This window comes from Vespula pensylvanica, chromosome 5 (assembly GCF_014466175.1).
Source record: "Vespula pensylvanica isolate Volc-1 chromosome 5, ASM1446617v1, whole genome shotgun sequence".
Taxonomy (NCBI): domain Eukaryota; kingdom Metazoa; phylum Arthropoda; class Insecta; order Hymenoptera; family Vespidae; genus Vespula; species Vespula pensylvanica.
The window spans coordinates 8,003,538-8,022,207 of record NC_057689.1 but is presented as its reverse complement, the minus strand read 5'-3'; the positions used below and the strand labels follow the sequence as shown (position 1 = coordinate 8,022,207).

The window sequence follows — 18,670 nt, the reverse complement described above, 5'->3', positions numbered from 1 at the left end:
AAAACTTTTCATTATACAATTGTGATCGTAAAAAATCGTATATTATTATTTGCGATAGCTATATCGTGTTTCTGAGGAAACATTTTCAAGATTTTATTCCTCGTTCTCTTTGTATATTCAATGTGACAATTGATATCAAACTGAACGTTGTCAGAAGCAGGATATATATATTTTTATCTTAAAAAAAAAAACAAAAAAAAAAGAAAATAAGATAAAAAGAAAAGAGAAGAAGAAAAATAACGATACAATCGCGCAAACAATATCAAGTTTATTTCGTATACGGGTACATAATAAAAGGATAAAACGAACAAACAGTTCCATGTCGACCGCGTAGCACTAAAAAAGAAAACAAAGGAGCAAGAAGACGAAGAAGAAAATAAAAATAACAAGACTCGTGTAAAGTTATGAATACAGTAGTAGTGTGCTTAGGCATACATACATACTTGTAAAACTAAAGGATAAAACTCAAAAAACTAACCACTGTAGAAACGATATGGTAAAAGAACGTGGAGCTACGCTCGAATGAAAAGTGGACTAGAGACACGTTTTGTAAATCCTACAAAGTTATTCAAATAATATATATAATTTGTATACGTATATTATAATTCAAAGCCGGCATACACGCACACACTTCCTTTTGTTTATTTATTTTTGTTTTTCTCTCTCTTTCTCTCTCTCTTTCTCTGTCTCTTTTCTTTCCAAAGGCACGAACAATAACGCAGGCCAATGGTTTCTTCTCTTTCTCTCTTTTTCTTTCTGATTTTTTTTTTTTTTTTTTTTCGTTAAAAATACACGTATTTTCATATATACGTATATCGTTCCGTCGCATTCGATTTTAAAAAAGAAAAATAAAATACAATTTTCTTCGTTTGTACGCACTCGTAAGTACTTACGTACGTACATATATCTTCGTTGGGATTATGAATTCGTTTCGACTCGTATTTCGTAAAATCGCTTACGTGGAGATTACGTTTCCGGTAAACAAAGCGGGTATTGTTTTATATAAAAGCGAGGATGAAGAATGGCAAGGATCGACTTTTTTTCTTTCTTTTTCTATAATCTAAAAAGTTTCACGGATAGAAATCGACGATACGAAGCCTTTTTATCGAAGCAAATTCGTGCGATGTAAAAAATTAATGATTTATATTATCAATAAAAATATATAGGAGAGAACTGAGAATCGTGAGCGTTTATCCGAATCGAACTGGATTTTTAATTCTTTTTCTTTTACTTTTCGTAAAATCAAGCACGATTTGAAAAGCACGATTATATTGGCGAAACAAAGTTCTCTTTTTGAGTATTCGGTTTCAAACTTTTTATCGGAATATAAAACGAGTCAATGCGATATAAGAAAAAAAATGCGATTTACGAAATTTGTATACGAAAGTTTCGTTATCGACTAAATCGCCATTTGTTTTTCGAATAATATTCGAACAAGAATGACGATCAATACATTTTTTCTCGATCAACTTTCCATAGACTCGACATTTTTGATACTTTCCTTATTTGGTATTTTTTCAATCTGTCTTGTTTGAATCTCCTACGATCTTCAATTACGTCGAATGAAAAAAATTAAAAAAGAAATAAGTATCAAAATATATCAAAATATATCTCTATCAGATGTAGATGAATTCGAAATCGAAATTCATACAATCTGATTTGTCCTCGTTTATATATAAACCGATTATATTTATTTTGGCACTCGCAAAAGGGTCTTTCGATTTTCTTTGTATTGGCTTCTTTTTATCTTTATCGATGTAACCTGTCGGCTTCGATTTACAAGCGCGCATGATACTCTCTTATTTTTATTCGCTCTCGATGGTACTCAACGATGACGATGACTTCGCTGTTCTTTCCTCAGGAACAAATTCTGGTCGATGCTTGGTCGTTGTCAAGCAACGCCAGCCATTTTGTCCTGTAACAATGAAATATTTCGATTTTTTTCTACGATTCTTTTTTTATTGATTACTCATACGTAAAATTGATTTAACATTTCAATAAATGAGTCAACTATTTAACGTTAAAAAATTAACATTTTCAATAGTGACTCATCTAACGATTAGTTCTCTAGTTACTTATTACTTCTCACTATGAATCATTATCGAATCATTTGATTTTATAATCAACGAATGGAAAATAATTTTCAGTGCGTTCTATCTGTGCATTTTATTAAAAATAAGATCGGCTTTCTTTGATAATTTCGTGATATTCAATGAGTTACTCGATTAAATAAAAAGCAGAAGAAATTGATAAATCGATGAATAATGTTTTGTAAAATTTTGTTTACGATGAAGAATCATATATAATAGAATATTGCCATCTCATGATGAGAAATAGAGATCACATGCTTCGATATTAAAATAGTATAATACGAAGGCCAAAAAATAGAGTTAATTCGTTTTTGTTTTCGATTAGACCATGACGATGTTCATATTAAAAGTAAAGAAAAATTATTTTGTTTTTTCAACTTAAGTTTAATAATGAAATTAATGTAAAAAAAAAAAAAACATAGCTATATATTTTTTTTTATATCTTTACCTTGCTAGTGCATTGAGATCAACGTGAAGTTTATCGATCGTATCGTGGTACTCGCGATGATGTTGAGTATAGGCGCGTGTGCAAATGGTGTCTACACCGACAAGAGACGAAAGGACCTTCACCTCCAGCGAAAGTAGATCACCTGCCACAGAAGATACACGGTAAAGTAGTGGGCGATCCTTGTTTTTCTTCCGCATGATAATATATTCTTCGCGACAAGTGATTCGTATTCGTGAAAAAATGTCGAACGAATGTCTTCGACTTATCGTAAATGGAGACTTGCATATCGACTGCGAAAGTCGGAGGGAAAGGAAATCGATTTGGAGCGAACGACATGTAGAACGTTACATAGACTGTGTCCGATAAAATATATATTTGAAAACATGAAACAAAAAATTGCATGGAATAAAAATTATTATATTTTTTAAGCTCCTGTATATTTATAAAGCAATAAATATTAGATGACTGATAATTCCAACGACAAAAATGTTAAACTATTAAAATATTGACTTTTTCTACAATTTATAGAGCCATCTTATATATAAAAAAAGTCATTGTTTAAGACCCGAGAATCAATATACTCAACAAATTGTATCACTTTCCTTATAAATACAATGTATCAAGTGCTGATTTGTTCATTGACTTTTATCGCGATCGTTTCCTTCCGGCTCACTCGCATAAAGATCTACGAAAAATTGAATAATAATTAAAAGCATAATTAGAAAGATTAGCCTTGTTGTAAAGAGATGACGAAAAGTAGAAGAAAAGAAGCGCCATTTTTACCACCACCATAACCACTGAACGACCTGCGAAGAGATCGTCGTCCAACTCGCTATTATTGCTAATAGAAAAGTATGGAGAAAGTATAAATAATAAAAAAATGACGGTTATACACTAGAATATATAGACATGTACCCACTAGTCGACGAAACTATTTATACGTCCTATTATTAACCAACGATTAAAATTGAGATGGAAAGTAAAACGAAGCGACAGAACCAGTCGAGCGAAGTGGAAGGAGGTGTAGTAGCGTATGCATAATATGTGTGTGTATATATAGAACAAGAAATATATATATATATATATGTATAAAAATAACTAGGAAAATTTTAGAAAAATGTGTCTAATGGCAGCGTTATTTTGTGGACTACGGCACTAACGCGGCAATTTACGAAGAAGACAACGAATTGACGAAAACTGACCTTGGGCCAGTTTCGAGTCGTCGGTCGCTGATCTAAATTCAACTCGAGGAGACCGTGTCTGTTTCGTCTTCCATGCCTCCTCAACGGTTTACGAACCTTCCTCGAATCCGTGAGCTCCTTTCGAAAGCTCGACATTGCGTTATGCCGGAAGATAAACTTCAGCTAATTTTCCTCCATCTTCTCCTCGACTCTTCCGTCTCTTGCTTTCCCCTTCTTTTTCCTCTTCCGCGATATCTTCTTTCGACGATCATCATTTAGCCATAAGACGACGAGATTTTGTCTTTACTCAATCAATTTTGTGCTATCGTATATAGTCTGTTTATGCGACTTTTTCCTCGTATATAAAACAGAGAGAAGGAAAAGAAAATTCAATTCGGCTGTTCGATTCATATAACACAATATGGCCGCCCAGTTCGATGATATTAAATCTAATTTAACAAGAAAAAAAAAAAAATACTTCCACTCGCGTTCCGCTTCTAATCACCGAGATAAACTATCGCACTAATTGGTTACTTCTAAACGCAGATCTCCTGATACAAAATCAATCGATGATGCCTTCGCTCGTAATACTCGTCACGACGTTTAACCCTCTTCGAGGATAACCTAACATTCCCCTTCGACGTTCTTGTCGAATAATCTTGTCTCTCTCTCCTGTTAGCCTTACTCTGCCTTTGTCTAACCTTCTTTTCGGATTCCAACTCGTCGTTTAAGGTAACGAGCGAATCGATCGACTCGTTCTCCCTTCGATTCTCCTCCAACGTCACGGGAACTTGCGAGACCCTTCTTCTTCTTCCTAGGTCCCCATCGTTCTCGTTTTTCTCGTTGCCATCCACCTCATCGATATCGCCATTTTCTTCTTCTTTGGCCTCCTTTGCTACTTCCTCGACTACTTCCGTAAAATTCTGGACAACTTCGACCTGAAAATTAAAATGGATACTCCTTTAATTTTCCTACTTCAATTGGTTTCAGTTTCAAACGAATGAATTAGATATTACATTTTTACAAGAATAAATAAATAAATAAAAATTATTCGCCATGGAAGTGATTCGTTATGCTGAAAAACGAAACAAACTATTACGTCTTACCATAATACGCTGTGTTTCCGGTGCGATCCATCGCTCTGTCTGTTCGCTTTTCTTAGTCATCTCACGAACTCGGCAATGAGGACAATCTTCAATCGGTCCGGTAACAGCTGTTTGGACTTCTTTCGAACGATTCAGTACTTCCTCCATTACTTCTATCGTTACATTTCCTTCGTCGTTACGTTCTTCCTTTGTTTTTTGTTTTGCCATGACGGAGGTGTCCATTATCATTTCCCTCTTTTCAACAACTTGACAGTCACATTGTTTATCGTTCTCCATTTTCTCCTGTTCATTAATACGAAGCCTATCGCTGCTTCTACTTCTGCTCCTATTCTCTATGAGCTCCTCGACGTTACGCAATTTGTTCTCAAGCCAGTAAACCCTCTCCGTCAGCCTGTAATTCTCATCAAGCAATTCTTCTTCTCTTTGCTTCGTCACTCGCCTTTCTTCGGTTTGCCTTTCTTCAGCTTCTTCGTAAACCTCTAATCTTTCTTCCAAATCTCTTATGCGATCCTGATAGGACGACAATTGAACGATCGAATCAACGTCCGTGTCGAGTGGAGGACAGGTTCTAGTTGGATCGATCGAGCAGATTGTTGGGTTCGTTACTTTAGCTGCACGTTCTTGAATTCGTGCACGAAGTTCTTGAAGACGTTGAACCTCCTGCAGAAGTTCACCGGAAGGTATCTCAGTTTGTGTTCCACGACTCGCTAGCTCGACCTCTAGGCTCTCCTCATCTTCTTCTTCGAAAATTCCACTTTCTTGAAGAGACAGGGGTGGTTTTCGTGGTACAGGCGAAACCGAACGTGTAGTAGCGTAATTATTATTGTTTGTGTATGGGATAACTGTAGCCACTGCACGATTTCTTTGCTTGTTTGTTTGATCCTGTAATCAGTCGTATGTGGACGTGGGTAGATTTTCTTTTTCTTTATATGAAATTTTTATGAAAAATTTAAATTCAAATTATTAAATACACATATATACTTTTTTACTATCCTATATATTTGTTATCTTGATATATTGAATTATACTCTTCATTTTTATTATATAATAAAGAATTATATGCATGTATGTATTCGTATGCGTTTGTGAAGTAACCTTCAAACGCGATTATATAAGAGAGTCAGTAGCGAATGCTCTCTGAATTTTTCATTCTTATTGAAATGCGATACATGGAAACGTTTCCATTCGAAGAAGATTCTAATATTACCTCTTTCTTTCAAGCAACAACGAGACTTTTTTTACCTTGCTCGGATGTAACAGTTCCGGCGAGACAATACCGCTATCAGCCGTGTGATCAGGATTCTCTCTACGAGCGGGTGACTCTTCCAGTTCGAGAAGTCTGAATTCTAGAAGTTCGTTTTGTTCTCTCAACTCGGACAATTCCACCAGGAGATTAGCTTCTCGTTCTTCAGTTGCTCGCAATTTCTCGTTCAGTTCTTCCAATTGTTTGTTACGATTGCTGCATCTCGTCTAATAAGAAAAAACAAAAAATAAATAAATAAAAAAATAAAAAGAAAAAGAACATTTTTGGTAAAATAAAGAACGGGATTTATCGATAAACAAAAACTGTTTACCTCTTGCAGAAGAGCTTTTTCAAGATCAAGAACTTCGGTCTTCGCACGAGACAATTCTTGACGTTCGTCCAATAGCTTTGATTGGAGTTCTTCGATTTCGATAAGAACAGCTTCGTAAGCTTCTCTAGTAACACCTGATCCCTGCCATTGTCCACAACCACCAGGCTGAGGAGAGAGGGATGATGGTGCACTGGAAAGAGCACTATCACCTTCCTCATGATCTTCCTCGTCGTCGACTTCGGCCACTGGCTCGAGTTCCAACCATTGCCTATAGAATTCCTCTTTCCTTTTCTTATTCGACAGTTGCTCGAGCTTTCGTTCCTTTTCCTTTCCCATGCACGAAGGACAGACACCGTTATTGTTACGTATGTACAAGAGAATGGACACACGATCATTATATAAACGAGAGAGTTAACCAACAAGTATTAATGAATTCATGAGATTCAATCTTGAAATCCTTTTGTTTTCTTTTTTATCTTGAAATTTTATTCTGCTACTATAATTTTTAAGTGTTTTTACAATTGATCGTTTTTATGGTGTAATTAACTTTTATTATTATAAAAAATTAATTAAATCATTTGTTTCTTATTATTAATAAGAAAGCATTGTATTATTTCCACATATATTTTCGTCTTATTAAACGAAATAAATTTCAACAACAGAATTAGAAAATTAATTTTAGAATCATTTCTAATTTGTTTCGCGTATGAAATTCATTACCTTGACTGTTTGCCTGAGTATCTCGATGACTTCTTGCTGCTCAAGCGCAAGCTCACGAAGGCGCTCGACCTCGATTTCAGCTATAGCTCTGTCGCAGCCGACTTCGCGAATATACAACTGCAATATGCATAAAAAGAAGAAACAAGATAAACAAATCTTACCGAATATTGTTTATCGATCCTTCCATTATAATATTTGTTTTCTTTTTATCATTGTTTTACGAACGTTGATAATAATTTATTAAATTTTTACAAGTAAATATACTTTCTAATTGTTTACTTTTACCTCGTGTAAAATAACATGATAAAAATTTGATTATACATGTATACTGTATTTTTACTTATTATTAATATATCTGTAATTTTATTTATTTTTAATTTCAATAAAAATGGAAAAATTCAATTTTATATTTCGATAATATTAAGCAAAAAGAAATTCGCAGAACTTTTTCATGTTTTTTTCATAAATTTGTTGGAAGGAAATTCGTTTGGTGTTAGAAAACGTCTTGTTACATAAACCATGCAATTATTATGGTTATGTTGAAGTGTAATGTAATTATCAAGCAATCAAATAAGGACTTACGGTATGATCCTCCGCGAGGAATTTTTTCTCTCCGCGAGACGTCGACCGAATCGGTCCGTTTCTCTCGCTGTCCTGTAACTTCCGCATCTGCAATAAGAACGAAGCTATTATTAACCACTATCGACCGTATATTTACGCACAAGCAAATGAACGAACCTCGTTCGTGGTGCGAATTAATGGCAATGAAATAAGAAAAGATCGTCGATAAGTAGAGCACGTCGTGAGACTAGAAACTGAATCTATTTTATTCCAGCAAAGGGAAACTAAAACTAGATAAATTTTTATGGAATTAGATAATCATCTATCTTATTTTTTTTCTTCTCTTTTTTTCTTCTTGTCGGTTCAATAATATCGCGAAGTTGAAAATTAGTCCGAAATGTATGTAATTTTTCTTTCTCTCTCTGTCTTTCAAAATGTTTGATTAGCGAACAATAATTAGAGTACGCGTATATTTCTTTAAAATTTTTCTTACGAAATCGTGGCTCGGTACAATTCAAACTTTTTCTCTTTCATAACAAATCACATTAATTGCAATAGTTAATAAATAAATCTTATTTATTATACGGACAAATCGCATAATGGCTTTTTGAATTATTTTTCGATTAATAAGAATATACTTAACGTTTATTAGAAAATTTTAAATGATAAGAAGGAGATGAATTAAGCAAGTAACGATTGTCGTCGAGAAGAAAAGTGCAGAAAGTGCTTTTGTGTCATACTTTCTCGATCGTGGAGTCGACAGCCACGTTTAACACGCCTTTCAGACGACGTTATGCTAAAAAAGGAAAAGTTTGTACTGTAAAAGAGAAAGAAACGATTTTCTTTCGATCAGAATCGTCTTCGTCATCCTTTCGTTGTCGTTGCGAGGGAACCAAATGTCATGACCCCTGACAAGAAAGAGAAAAGATTTCCGTGAGAAGGAGAAGGAAGTAATTCAGAGAGAGAGAGAGAGAGAGAGAGAGAGAGAGAGAGAGAGAGAGAGAGAGAGAGAGAGAAGAGAGAGAAGAGAGAGAGAGAGAGAGAGAGAGAGAGAGAGAGAGAGAAGAATACACGGTCATTGTCAGAAGAATGACGATGAAAGGAGAGTCAATAGATCGTATCGGTCGAACAGGGAAAGTGCGGATGGGAGTTACGAAACGGACACGGATCCGGTCATCGAGCTGTTACGTTTTCATTATTGCCTCTTTCCTTCCTATCAATCTCGACTCTTCTTGTTTTATCCTTCGACGAGATCAGAGGAACGTGTCTATGTACGTTCCTTTAGATCAGTCGAAGAGATTGATAGTCTTGTTCGAATACATCATCCTTTTGATTAATCGATATCAAGATCTAATATAATTGATTTTATTACAATAGATAGAAATATTCAATTTCTTTTTTAATAAAAGTAACTTGTAATTGTTAAATATTTTCAAACGATTATCGAAAATATTGAGATGTTCGTTTCTCTTTGTCATTTCTCGATCATGTTCAAGAAACGGTATTATGTATGGTGAAGAGAAAAAGAGAGAGAGAGAGAGAAAGAGAGAGAGAGAATGGTAAAGGAATTTAAGAGAAACGAAGACTTGATAAAAATTGGATAAGAGACACGTTCTATCGGGTCGACAAACCGGCAATACCGTGGCTTCGATTAGCGAAAGTGATCGGTCGCTCGAATCGAGCGAGAACGCTTACCAGATGTTGCGTTTATCGTAAGTAAGTATATGTATGTGTATATGTATTGCATATGTATATGCATATGCAATATGTATGTATATATGTATGTATATACGCACGTTATAGTACTCAGATCTCTAACTTCGATGATGATCGATCATAGATACTATAGGTGAGCTAAAAAAAGATCTTTTAACAAGCTTTCCGATGATTTAGCGTTACTCTTGGGAAATCAACTTTCGACTCGTCAAGAAGAAATTATTGAAAAAACAGAAATCTTCGAAGACTCTTCCGTGATCGTCTGTAAAGAAATGAGCGAAAAGTTTTACTTTTACCGGAAGTCATAGCGTTTACTTGATGACAAATATTTATCTTGAAAAAAAAAAGAATTAGTTCTTGCAATTATAATCGACGTCATCTTTATTCTGCATATATACATTGTATACAAATGTACATCCAAGATATTAGTTTTATTAGATTCATTATGCAGAACGAGTGCTCACGTGATGCTTAAAAGAGAAATTTACGTATTTCTGATTATGATAATTGTACAATTTTAAACAAGAACTCTGTTCAGGTAATGAACTTTGACCTTGCAATCAATATGTTCCTTCTCTCTTTTTCTCATTCTTCCCTCTCTATTGCTTTCTCCACAATAAAACGAACCAGGCAATGACCCACATAATGAATCTTACTAAAGATAGTTTACGTTATTATGTTTTATATATTCAGTAATCTCGACGAGAATAAATAGAGATAAATTAAAGCTAGATAAATACTTAACTGTTTTTGATTTCTTTTAAAGTAAAAAATAAATTGGATAGATCGTTAATTACCGACATTAATGATCGATTCTAATGTCCGTCAATCATCAGAATGATACTTGAATACGCTTCGACCATACGATTATTCGATTATAGAAAGAGATTTAGAGAGAAGAGTTATTGTAAATTTAACGAGAATCAGATGAACGGTAACCGTTAGATTTACGGAAAATGTATATGTCCGTTTTATGTGGGAAAGAGTAATTGAAAAGGATTGTTATAACGCATGATTATTATATATAAAACGTGTCATTAATTATTTAAATTAAAAGAAGAATCGAACGTTGATTAAATTCGATGATTTAGTATATTTAATAATGTATTATTAACAATTATTTCTTTTTTAGAATATAACTTTTTTTTTTACGACGATATAAATTTATAATTTCTTTATAATTAGTAATCGAACATTTTCAATGTCGAGTCATCAAATTATGTAATTTGATTAGAACGAAACTTGGAAAATACCAAATACTTCGTACATATTGGAAACGAGGTAAAAGTTTCACATGTCGGAGAAGATGCTGCAGAGACGTATCACAAACGTATAAGGAGCCGCATCGCATCATCTCGTGAGGACCGTTAGGTTGGCCCCCTAACACAGAGAATGAGAGAGCCAAGCACAGTCTGCTCGACCGAATGAACGCCTCTCGCCTTCGTTATCCTTATCGACCTGCATATTCTTTGCGTATGAATGAGAAACGAGAGAGAGCAAGACAGAGAGGGAAGACTGATAAGAAGAAAATCACAAAACTATGTAATAAATTTGTAATCTCTTTTAAATTTCGTTTTAACGAATAAAACAAGTTAAGTATCAAAAGGTTTGAAATATCATAGAAAATTATTATCTTCCGAACGAATATGTTTTTTGAAAAGAATAAAAGAGAAACAAAAAAGAGAAGCAAAGAAAAAAAAAAAATTAAAAGCTATCCACGTCTAAAGTGTTTTTTAAAGAGTTACTTAAAATTACCGTTTCGAAATACATAAATGGCATATAGAAAGAGTGTTGCCACTTTTGATTCTCCCTTTGCCAAAGAGAGAAAGAGAGAGAGGGTCGAATACACCTTGCATGCACTTGGCGTGTCGTGCACTTTGCGCTCTATACACAAGTATGTAAATGTCTGCTGGCCCGTCTCGTTTCGAGCTACACACGTGCCCGCACAATCCAAACTCGTTTCTCTTTGCGCTCGTTAAATGCCACGTTTCCCCGTTTTACTTTAAAAGCACCAGTACGTATGGATTTTTTGCATACACATATGTACGCACATATGCATGGTACTATTTATATATCATAATTTATCCGAAAGACGATTAGTTTTTTTCCTTTTTATATAAAAAAAAACTCAATTTATTATCTACATTTTTAATGTATTATTACACGAGTTATTCAATATAAAATCAATATTCGATTTAACAATTTGGAAATTTTGTTCACGTGTCCTTTTCATAAATAAAACGTGAGTTTAACGTGAAAGGATAACAAAGAGATCGTCGACGAATCTAGTGAATTATTATATAAATTCATATGACGTACGGTTTGGAGAACGACGAATTTTAAATAAAAATATTCGTATTCGATTCGGAGTGGTATTTTAGAACGTCGACGAGTCTTTTTATTTTAAACGAAATAAAACAGCGCTGGAATTGTAAAAAGAAGAAATAAATTCGCAATAAAATAAAATGTTTTCATTACAGGAAAGAGGGAAAAAAAATACTGAGGCACAATAATGTAAAAAAATGTGAAACGATGCATCATATTCGTAAACCACATATATCAACACACACACATTTTCATGATGTTTGGTTTCGACACGAACGTGCCCTCACGATCCGAACTTGTTTCACTATGGTGTGCATCTTACACCACGTTCTCTCAGTTGTTTCAAAACATGTGCACATAGAATATCATGTATCGTTACGCTATATTCGACGATAGTTTTGTGAAACGCTTATGCAAAATAGGAAGTTGTCTACTTTCGAAGATTCATCCACAAATCGTTTAAAATTCGCAAATATTTACCGTAGATAATAAGTGCCCCTATATTTTCTACGTATAATCGATATATGTAGGTAGTACAATATTTATATATTTTCTTTTTTTTTTTTATTCGTAAAACACACTTTATCAAACAAAGTTTACCGATAACGAAGAAAATGAAATATCTTTATATAATAACAATCTCATACAAATGTAGATATAACACGAGTTTTTTTAACATTGTACTAATTTTTAATAATTATTGAAAAGGAAAAAAAAAAAAAAGAAAGAAAAAGAAAAAGATTGTACTGCCTCTGTCGTAAAATACACGTAAAAAGTTTAAACAAGACTTAAAGTACTCGCGTGTTTTCATCCTCGATGATCTCCGAGTACATTAGACTGAGTGTGTCGCCATTCAGGGAACACTTGCTCTCGGATAACAGAAATTGTAATGTGCTTTCTTCTTATCTCGTCGTTGAGTAACACACAACGAGGATGCGTCCAGCATTTACAAGACTATCGAGCGCAAACACATATACATGATATTTATTTCTTTCACACATGCATATACACATATATATGTTATACGAACAAACACACACGCACACAGCACATATATATCTAACTTAACATAGAAGAACGATATGGTCCGAGAGACGGAAGTTCCTCTTTCAATGAAGAGAGAACGTCGATCGACAACTTCGACGATTTCTCTTCTCGACGTGCGAGTTTCTACGAAATCTTTTCGCAAGCGATACCTTGGACGTGCGCATAAGTAAACGGTAAATCAATCTCTCTTTCTCTCTTTCTCTTTATCTATCTCTTTCTTTCTCTCTTTCTCTCGTCAGGAAAGATACGCGTATCCTTCTATCCACGATCGGAAGCATGTTTCTCGTCCGTCGTAGTTGATTCTTTCGTGGAACACGATATTTCTTCTTCGAGTTATCGTTTTCTTATCGCAAACATCTGCTCTAACATTGCATCTTTGGTATTGAAAAAGAGGTGGAGTAAGAGACCAATGGTCTGCTATGACATCAGGCCGAGTATTATTTCTTAACTTCACGGAAATTGAGTTTATAGTTGATATAAATGATTTTTATTCGTATATATCAACACGTCTGTCTCGTAAAAGTAGTGCAAGCAAAGAGAGACATATGTTTAAGAAAGGATAATATTCGTAATTATGTATATAAACAAAAATGATATAGCGATTGAAATTATTTTTTTCTTCTTTTTTTTTTTTCCTTCTTTAATTCTCTTCGAAGAAGAAAAGATGATGAAAGATTTCTAACGAAAAGATTCTAATTCTTCTTGTTTTTATATCGATGCCTTGAATGAGGAAAACTATCGAGAGTCATACTTTCCAGATTTTAAATATGCAGGACGTAACACACGTCGTTTCGTCACGCTGCTCCTGGTAACTTCATTCATCAACGGCACATGTGCTATTTCAAGCGGTATGATTCAATTCATTGATGATTAATGACGAGAGAGAAATGTATCTGTGTCGGAGGAATCGTGCACGCTTTCGATCCGTATTATTCTAATTTTCTAGTAAGAGAAGCGTGTGGGCGTTACGTATGGATCTTAAAATTCCTTTCTCTCTCACTCTCACGAGATATTATTGCGTAAAATCATTGAAGACTTTCTGACGATGGATTTATACGATTTATCAGTTGTCTCGATTGGAGCCATCTTTTGTAAAATAGAACGTTTAAAAGATATTGTCTACAAACCCCATCAAGATTTTATTATTTTAAAATAGAGAATTAAAAAATGGCATAATGCTCATGAACCAGATGAACGATGTTTCGTCAATCGTAAAAAAAAAAAAAAAATAAATGGGATGAAAATTGTATTCAATGCAAATCCAATTAACACGTTGACAATTTAGCATAGTAATGTCCAATCTGTGACCCAATAGAGCAAGTAATACGGTCCAGCGGAAATTTCCTGCGGTATGTAGTAGCTTCGATCGGTGATCGTTCAGTAGGAGAATCGAAATGTAATTACTTTGCGAACAAAAAAAAATATCGATAACGGGGGAAGTCAAGCGAATAGGAATGACGTCGCACAGTGATACGGTTGAAGCCACGTGCGGAATGGCGATTATTTTATATGTGAAATCAAATCGAATGTTTTGTCCAGAGGATAGTGTGACTAAGAAAAAAAAAAAAAAAAAAGATAAAAATAGAAAAAAATGAAAGAAAATCCTGTGCTTACGTATATATTTACTACGTTTTATTTTCATTTTATTTATATATGCAATCCAAGAGAATTTGTCTTTAGTTACGTGCGTATTGTCGGCTAGTCACTGACGAAAGATCAAAAAGTCAGACAACCAAACTCGCCGACTCGAATTTGTTAGTATCGTAATTTCTGATCTCTGTAGCGGATGTATGCATAACCAGTGAATACGATCATCTTAGACTCTTTGAAGGCTACATTCGCCAGTGTCCGGTCTCCAAGAAAGTTGCTTGTAGTGTAAATGCATGCATTTGATTCAATGCATTTCACTGATCCTGGTGATAAGCGAGTTGCTCGTGTTCTCCTGATCACCAGCGACCCCTGGTCACCGTGACCAAGTGCGAACGTGCTCATATATTCCCTTGAATCTAGTGATCGTTGGCGACCTGATTGCCAACGACTAGTCGACAGTGAGCACGTAGCCTTCATTTAATGCGGCTCAGGTAACCACATGAAAAAAAGATTGGATGGTTATTTCCCTGGTCTAATATAAATCGAGTTTGTTTTCTACGGGATTTAAATAACCTACTTTTCACATTAGTACAGAGATTCCTAAACTTTTTTGTCTCGAAATCTTCAAAAATTTCTCGAACATAGCATAACCCTCCATATAACAATAGATCTTCCTCCTGAAATTATGCGATGTTGCTAGATCATGTATACTGTCCTTAACATGAATAATATATAGTTTGGGAGTCCCAATGATTCGACCGCCAGATTGCTACGCGGAACTATTGAATTGTTTAATATCCCTGGGAATACATTTTAGAAGTTGTTGCGATAGCATATTAACTATTAATAAAAAATTTTCGTTATTTGTAACATAATTACAATCATTTCAAGCTAAATATTCAAAGACGAAGCCTTAAATTTTTTTGTTATTTCGTCAAAATAATGTCATACTCACGAAAGATGAAAAAAGAAATGAGACATACGTACGTATTTTGTCATATAAGAAAAAAAAAAAAAAAAGGCGGACTTAAAACCATCAAATAGCCAGAAAAAATATTTAAAAGTCGTATCCGTCCATAAATGCTTCAGCTTTGTTTAAATTGTCTTCAAAGATACCATAATAAATTATAGTAACATGATGTAATCTTTTTTATGTAGACGTAAATTGATTATAAGATCCCTTGTATACAATTCATAGTATTGTTATTATTAAATACTTGTTTAAATATTAAATATTCTTGCAAATTATTTGCATATCTGAATGACAGGGCCTTGCAGAAACCCAAATATAAGTGACGTGGCAGTCAATGAGTTAAAATGGAATATTTTTAATATTATATGTGGATGTGCGTTTAAACGTTTGCATATGTATATACACATAGACGGTCATACCAATATATATTAATTATACATATAGGCAAATGTTTAAAGATACACATATAAACATCATATGAAATATGTCATTTTATCTCTCTCTCTTTCTCTCTCTCTCTTTCTCTCTCTTTATTTTCAACATTACAAAGACAACATATGTATGAAATAGCTAGAGGCATCTCATTGTTATAAGTCAGGGAACGGTACCAGGAGACTCTATAGAAAGAAATATAGAGAGATTCTAAGCAGTAGAACACGTATCAATTTTCGCCTGACTCGTCGTACTAGGAAATCGAGGCGTAGCGGAAAGGTAAAAGAAGAACCGGGATGACTTCGTCTCTTTTCCTCTTTCTCTTTATCTCATAGCCCTCTCACCGCACTCTTCCCGTGAACTGCGAGCCACTTTGGAGCCGGCCCACTGACTATATCGAGTATAAGCATATTGGGACAGGTGAAACGAGTGCGTGTCGCCTTACCGTTATTCGCGCTTCTCTCTTTCTCTTTCTTTAATCCTTTTCTTCTTTGGTACAAGCTACGTGTTCTTTGCAGCTCCACCTGTCCTCATCATATCCACAACGAGTTGTTATTAACAACAATTATTTCAGTACCATACTAAAGAGGACTATATATATATATATATATATTTTTTTTTTTTTTTGATATACTACATACAGTACTGAGTATAAGTGGAAAACTACTTATTTTCTAAGAGAAATTTGACGCCAGACACGATCTTTCAGAAATACTACGAGAAAGATAATACATAAATTTATTAGATTCGTTTTAAAGAATCCATAATATCGATATGGTATTTAATTACGTTTATAATAAAAGTATTATAAATTTAACAATTCGTAAATAATAAAGTATTGCAAAATATTTAATTTGGTCAGAACCAACCCCAGACTAATTAACAGTGCCTAAGCATATTATCTTTCATAATATTAACATTCAAGTTTTTCATGTTTTTCCAGTAAAACGACTGTTCTAAAATGTTTAAGAAGGACGCTGAAAAGCTTTCTTCGTATGTCGTATGAGTTGACGTCAGAGTTGATGAGACACTGTCGAAGTACAATAAAGTATTTTGTATTTTCTTCGTTCATTATCCTTAACTTCTTTTTTTTCCTCCCTCTTTTTCTTTCTCCCCTTTCCTCTCTCTCTCTCTTTCTCTATGGCTATTTGATTGTAGCTGGAGGGAGCAATTATGCGATTACAGGCACGTCGTACCGGATGTTTCATGCTATCGACTCATGTGTTGTATGGATATGGATATGGATATGAGCTATAGAAGGAGAATCGTTGGAACGTGCATTCTCTGTCTCTCTTTCTCTTTCTCTCTTTCTCTTTTTCGCTCTTTAGTTAGCCTGTCGTCTGGATTGTCGTTGGCCTCGTTAACGCACGCACTAAGGCGTCGAGTTGCTCGAGAAGCCAAGAGCTCACCTTTATGCTCCCACAAATCAAAGCACCTTGACGGGAAACTGATAGACGCCTGCCTTCGAGCAATCTTTTTAAAATGTGTCCGACGATTTTAAACCATATTCGTTTGTTCGCTTCGACAGTCGGACTGTGTAATCGATCTATAAATCATAGAGATCGGTATGTCTCTTCTTGATGATTTCTCTTTTAACCAGGGGCAAAATGTCGTGTTAATTTTTCTCAATGGCTTTTCTTCTATTAGGAAGTGAATCTTGCGTGTCTGTGTATTTTCTTTCTTTTTTTTTTTTTTTTAACATTTTAGAGTAGATTATAATTAGTATTTAATCACTATGTTCAATCTCGTTCGTTGACAAGTAATGATATCTATGTAATTATCTGAAATAATTACAATGCAGGATAATCGTTAGAAAATTATGTTTAATTTAAAGTATGTGCTGATATCAATTGAGTCTCATGATGTTTAATATTTAAAATTAAGAATAATATTGGAAAATTATCATTTATTTATTAATAAAGGATATAAAAGTATATTTTATTTTCCCCGTCATCGGTGGAATTAATCGTGAGAAAATAAAACTAAAAGAGGGAATAGTAACGACCGAAAAAAAAGGAAAAATCTTTGGTAGCACGTTGTATAGATTTTGCGTGATCGTAATTTGAATCGAAGTCGCAGGTGCGACGGTGGATATCTCAGGCTACTCTGTAAACAGACAGACCGGACCTAAGAGGATACGTGCTACGCTTTGCAAGGACCCTGCGGCAAAGCCTTGCCCCTTACTGTATCGTACTCACTTTCACCTGATCTCGACGACAATGATCTCGCCGCCTTCACAACTTTTTCGGATCACCGAAGAAAAATATGTTAAATGTATTTACGTTAATGCAAAAATAACGACATGTAACAACTAAGAGGATTAAAAAATTTAATTTGTTTCATTTCGCTTTTCTTTATATGCTGAAAATTATTTTTTATTTTGAAAATAAGAGAAGGAATAAAATCCATCGATTTTTATATACTATATTTATTATCTCGAGATATATGATTATTTTTATTTTTATATTAATTTATTTCTTTTTTATCATTTTATTACTTCCATCGGTTTGATTACAATTTAGCTTTCTTTTTTCTTTTATACAACTTTCACTTACACAACGATTCGATTTAACTGTTTTTCACGTAATTGTCGAATTTGGTAAAACGATTTTTCGTGTTCGCAGTGTATCTAACGAAATAGAAAAAAGAGAAAAAATAAAAAGGAAGTTACATAGTCTTGTGCTCGTGGGCCAATTATCGTCGGTATGCCGTTCGACGTGTCGTATGAAGGCGAGGATCCTGTTAAGGATCGACGGAACGACGGACTACGTGATCAGGGTCTCGACTTCCTGTCCGGTTTGTTTCTGGCCATTCGCGATTCGAATGCGTCTTACATTACTGCAGAAAGAACATGGAGGGAGTAGGAGGAAAGTCGCAATGCAGTAAAGTTAAGATGGATTCTCAAGA

General features: G+C 34.3%; 1 protein-coding gene across 4 annotated transcripts in view; it reads right to left on the bottom strand.

Moving 5' to 3' along the window:
- Positions 1–248: 248 nt before the first annotated feature.
- The window catches only part of LOC122629681 (janus kinase and microtubule-interacting protein 1-like), a 38,937-nt gene continuing 20,515 nt past the window's right edge, over positions 249–18,670 (bottom strand). The window contains exons 7-14 of one of the 4 annotated variants that reach the window (XR_006327329.1): positions 7,702–7,788; positions 7,120–7,236; positions 6,400–6,726; positions 6,068–6,295; positions 4,826–5,707; positions 4,421–4,657; positions 2,539–2,680; positions 249–1,915 (exon numbers count right to left, since the gene is read on the bottom strand). Coding sequence is in view for 1 of the 4 variants with exons in the window: in XM_043813393.1 (XP_043669328.1) it covers positions 2,657–2,680; positions 4,421–4,657; positions 4,826–5,707; positions 6,068–6,295; positions 6,400–6,726; positions 7,120–7,236; positions 7,702–7,788 (1,902 nt within the window). In the remaining 3 variants the exon portion in view is untranslated. Of the gene's footprint in view, positions 1,916–2,537; positions 2,681–3,740; positions 4,658–4,825; positions 5,708–6,067; positions 6,296–6,399; positions 6,727–7,119; positions 7,237–7,701; positions 7,789–18,670 lie in introns of those variants that run through there. The other 3 variants (XR_006327327.1, XR_006327328.1, XM_043813393.1) reach the window with 3 other exon arrangements.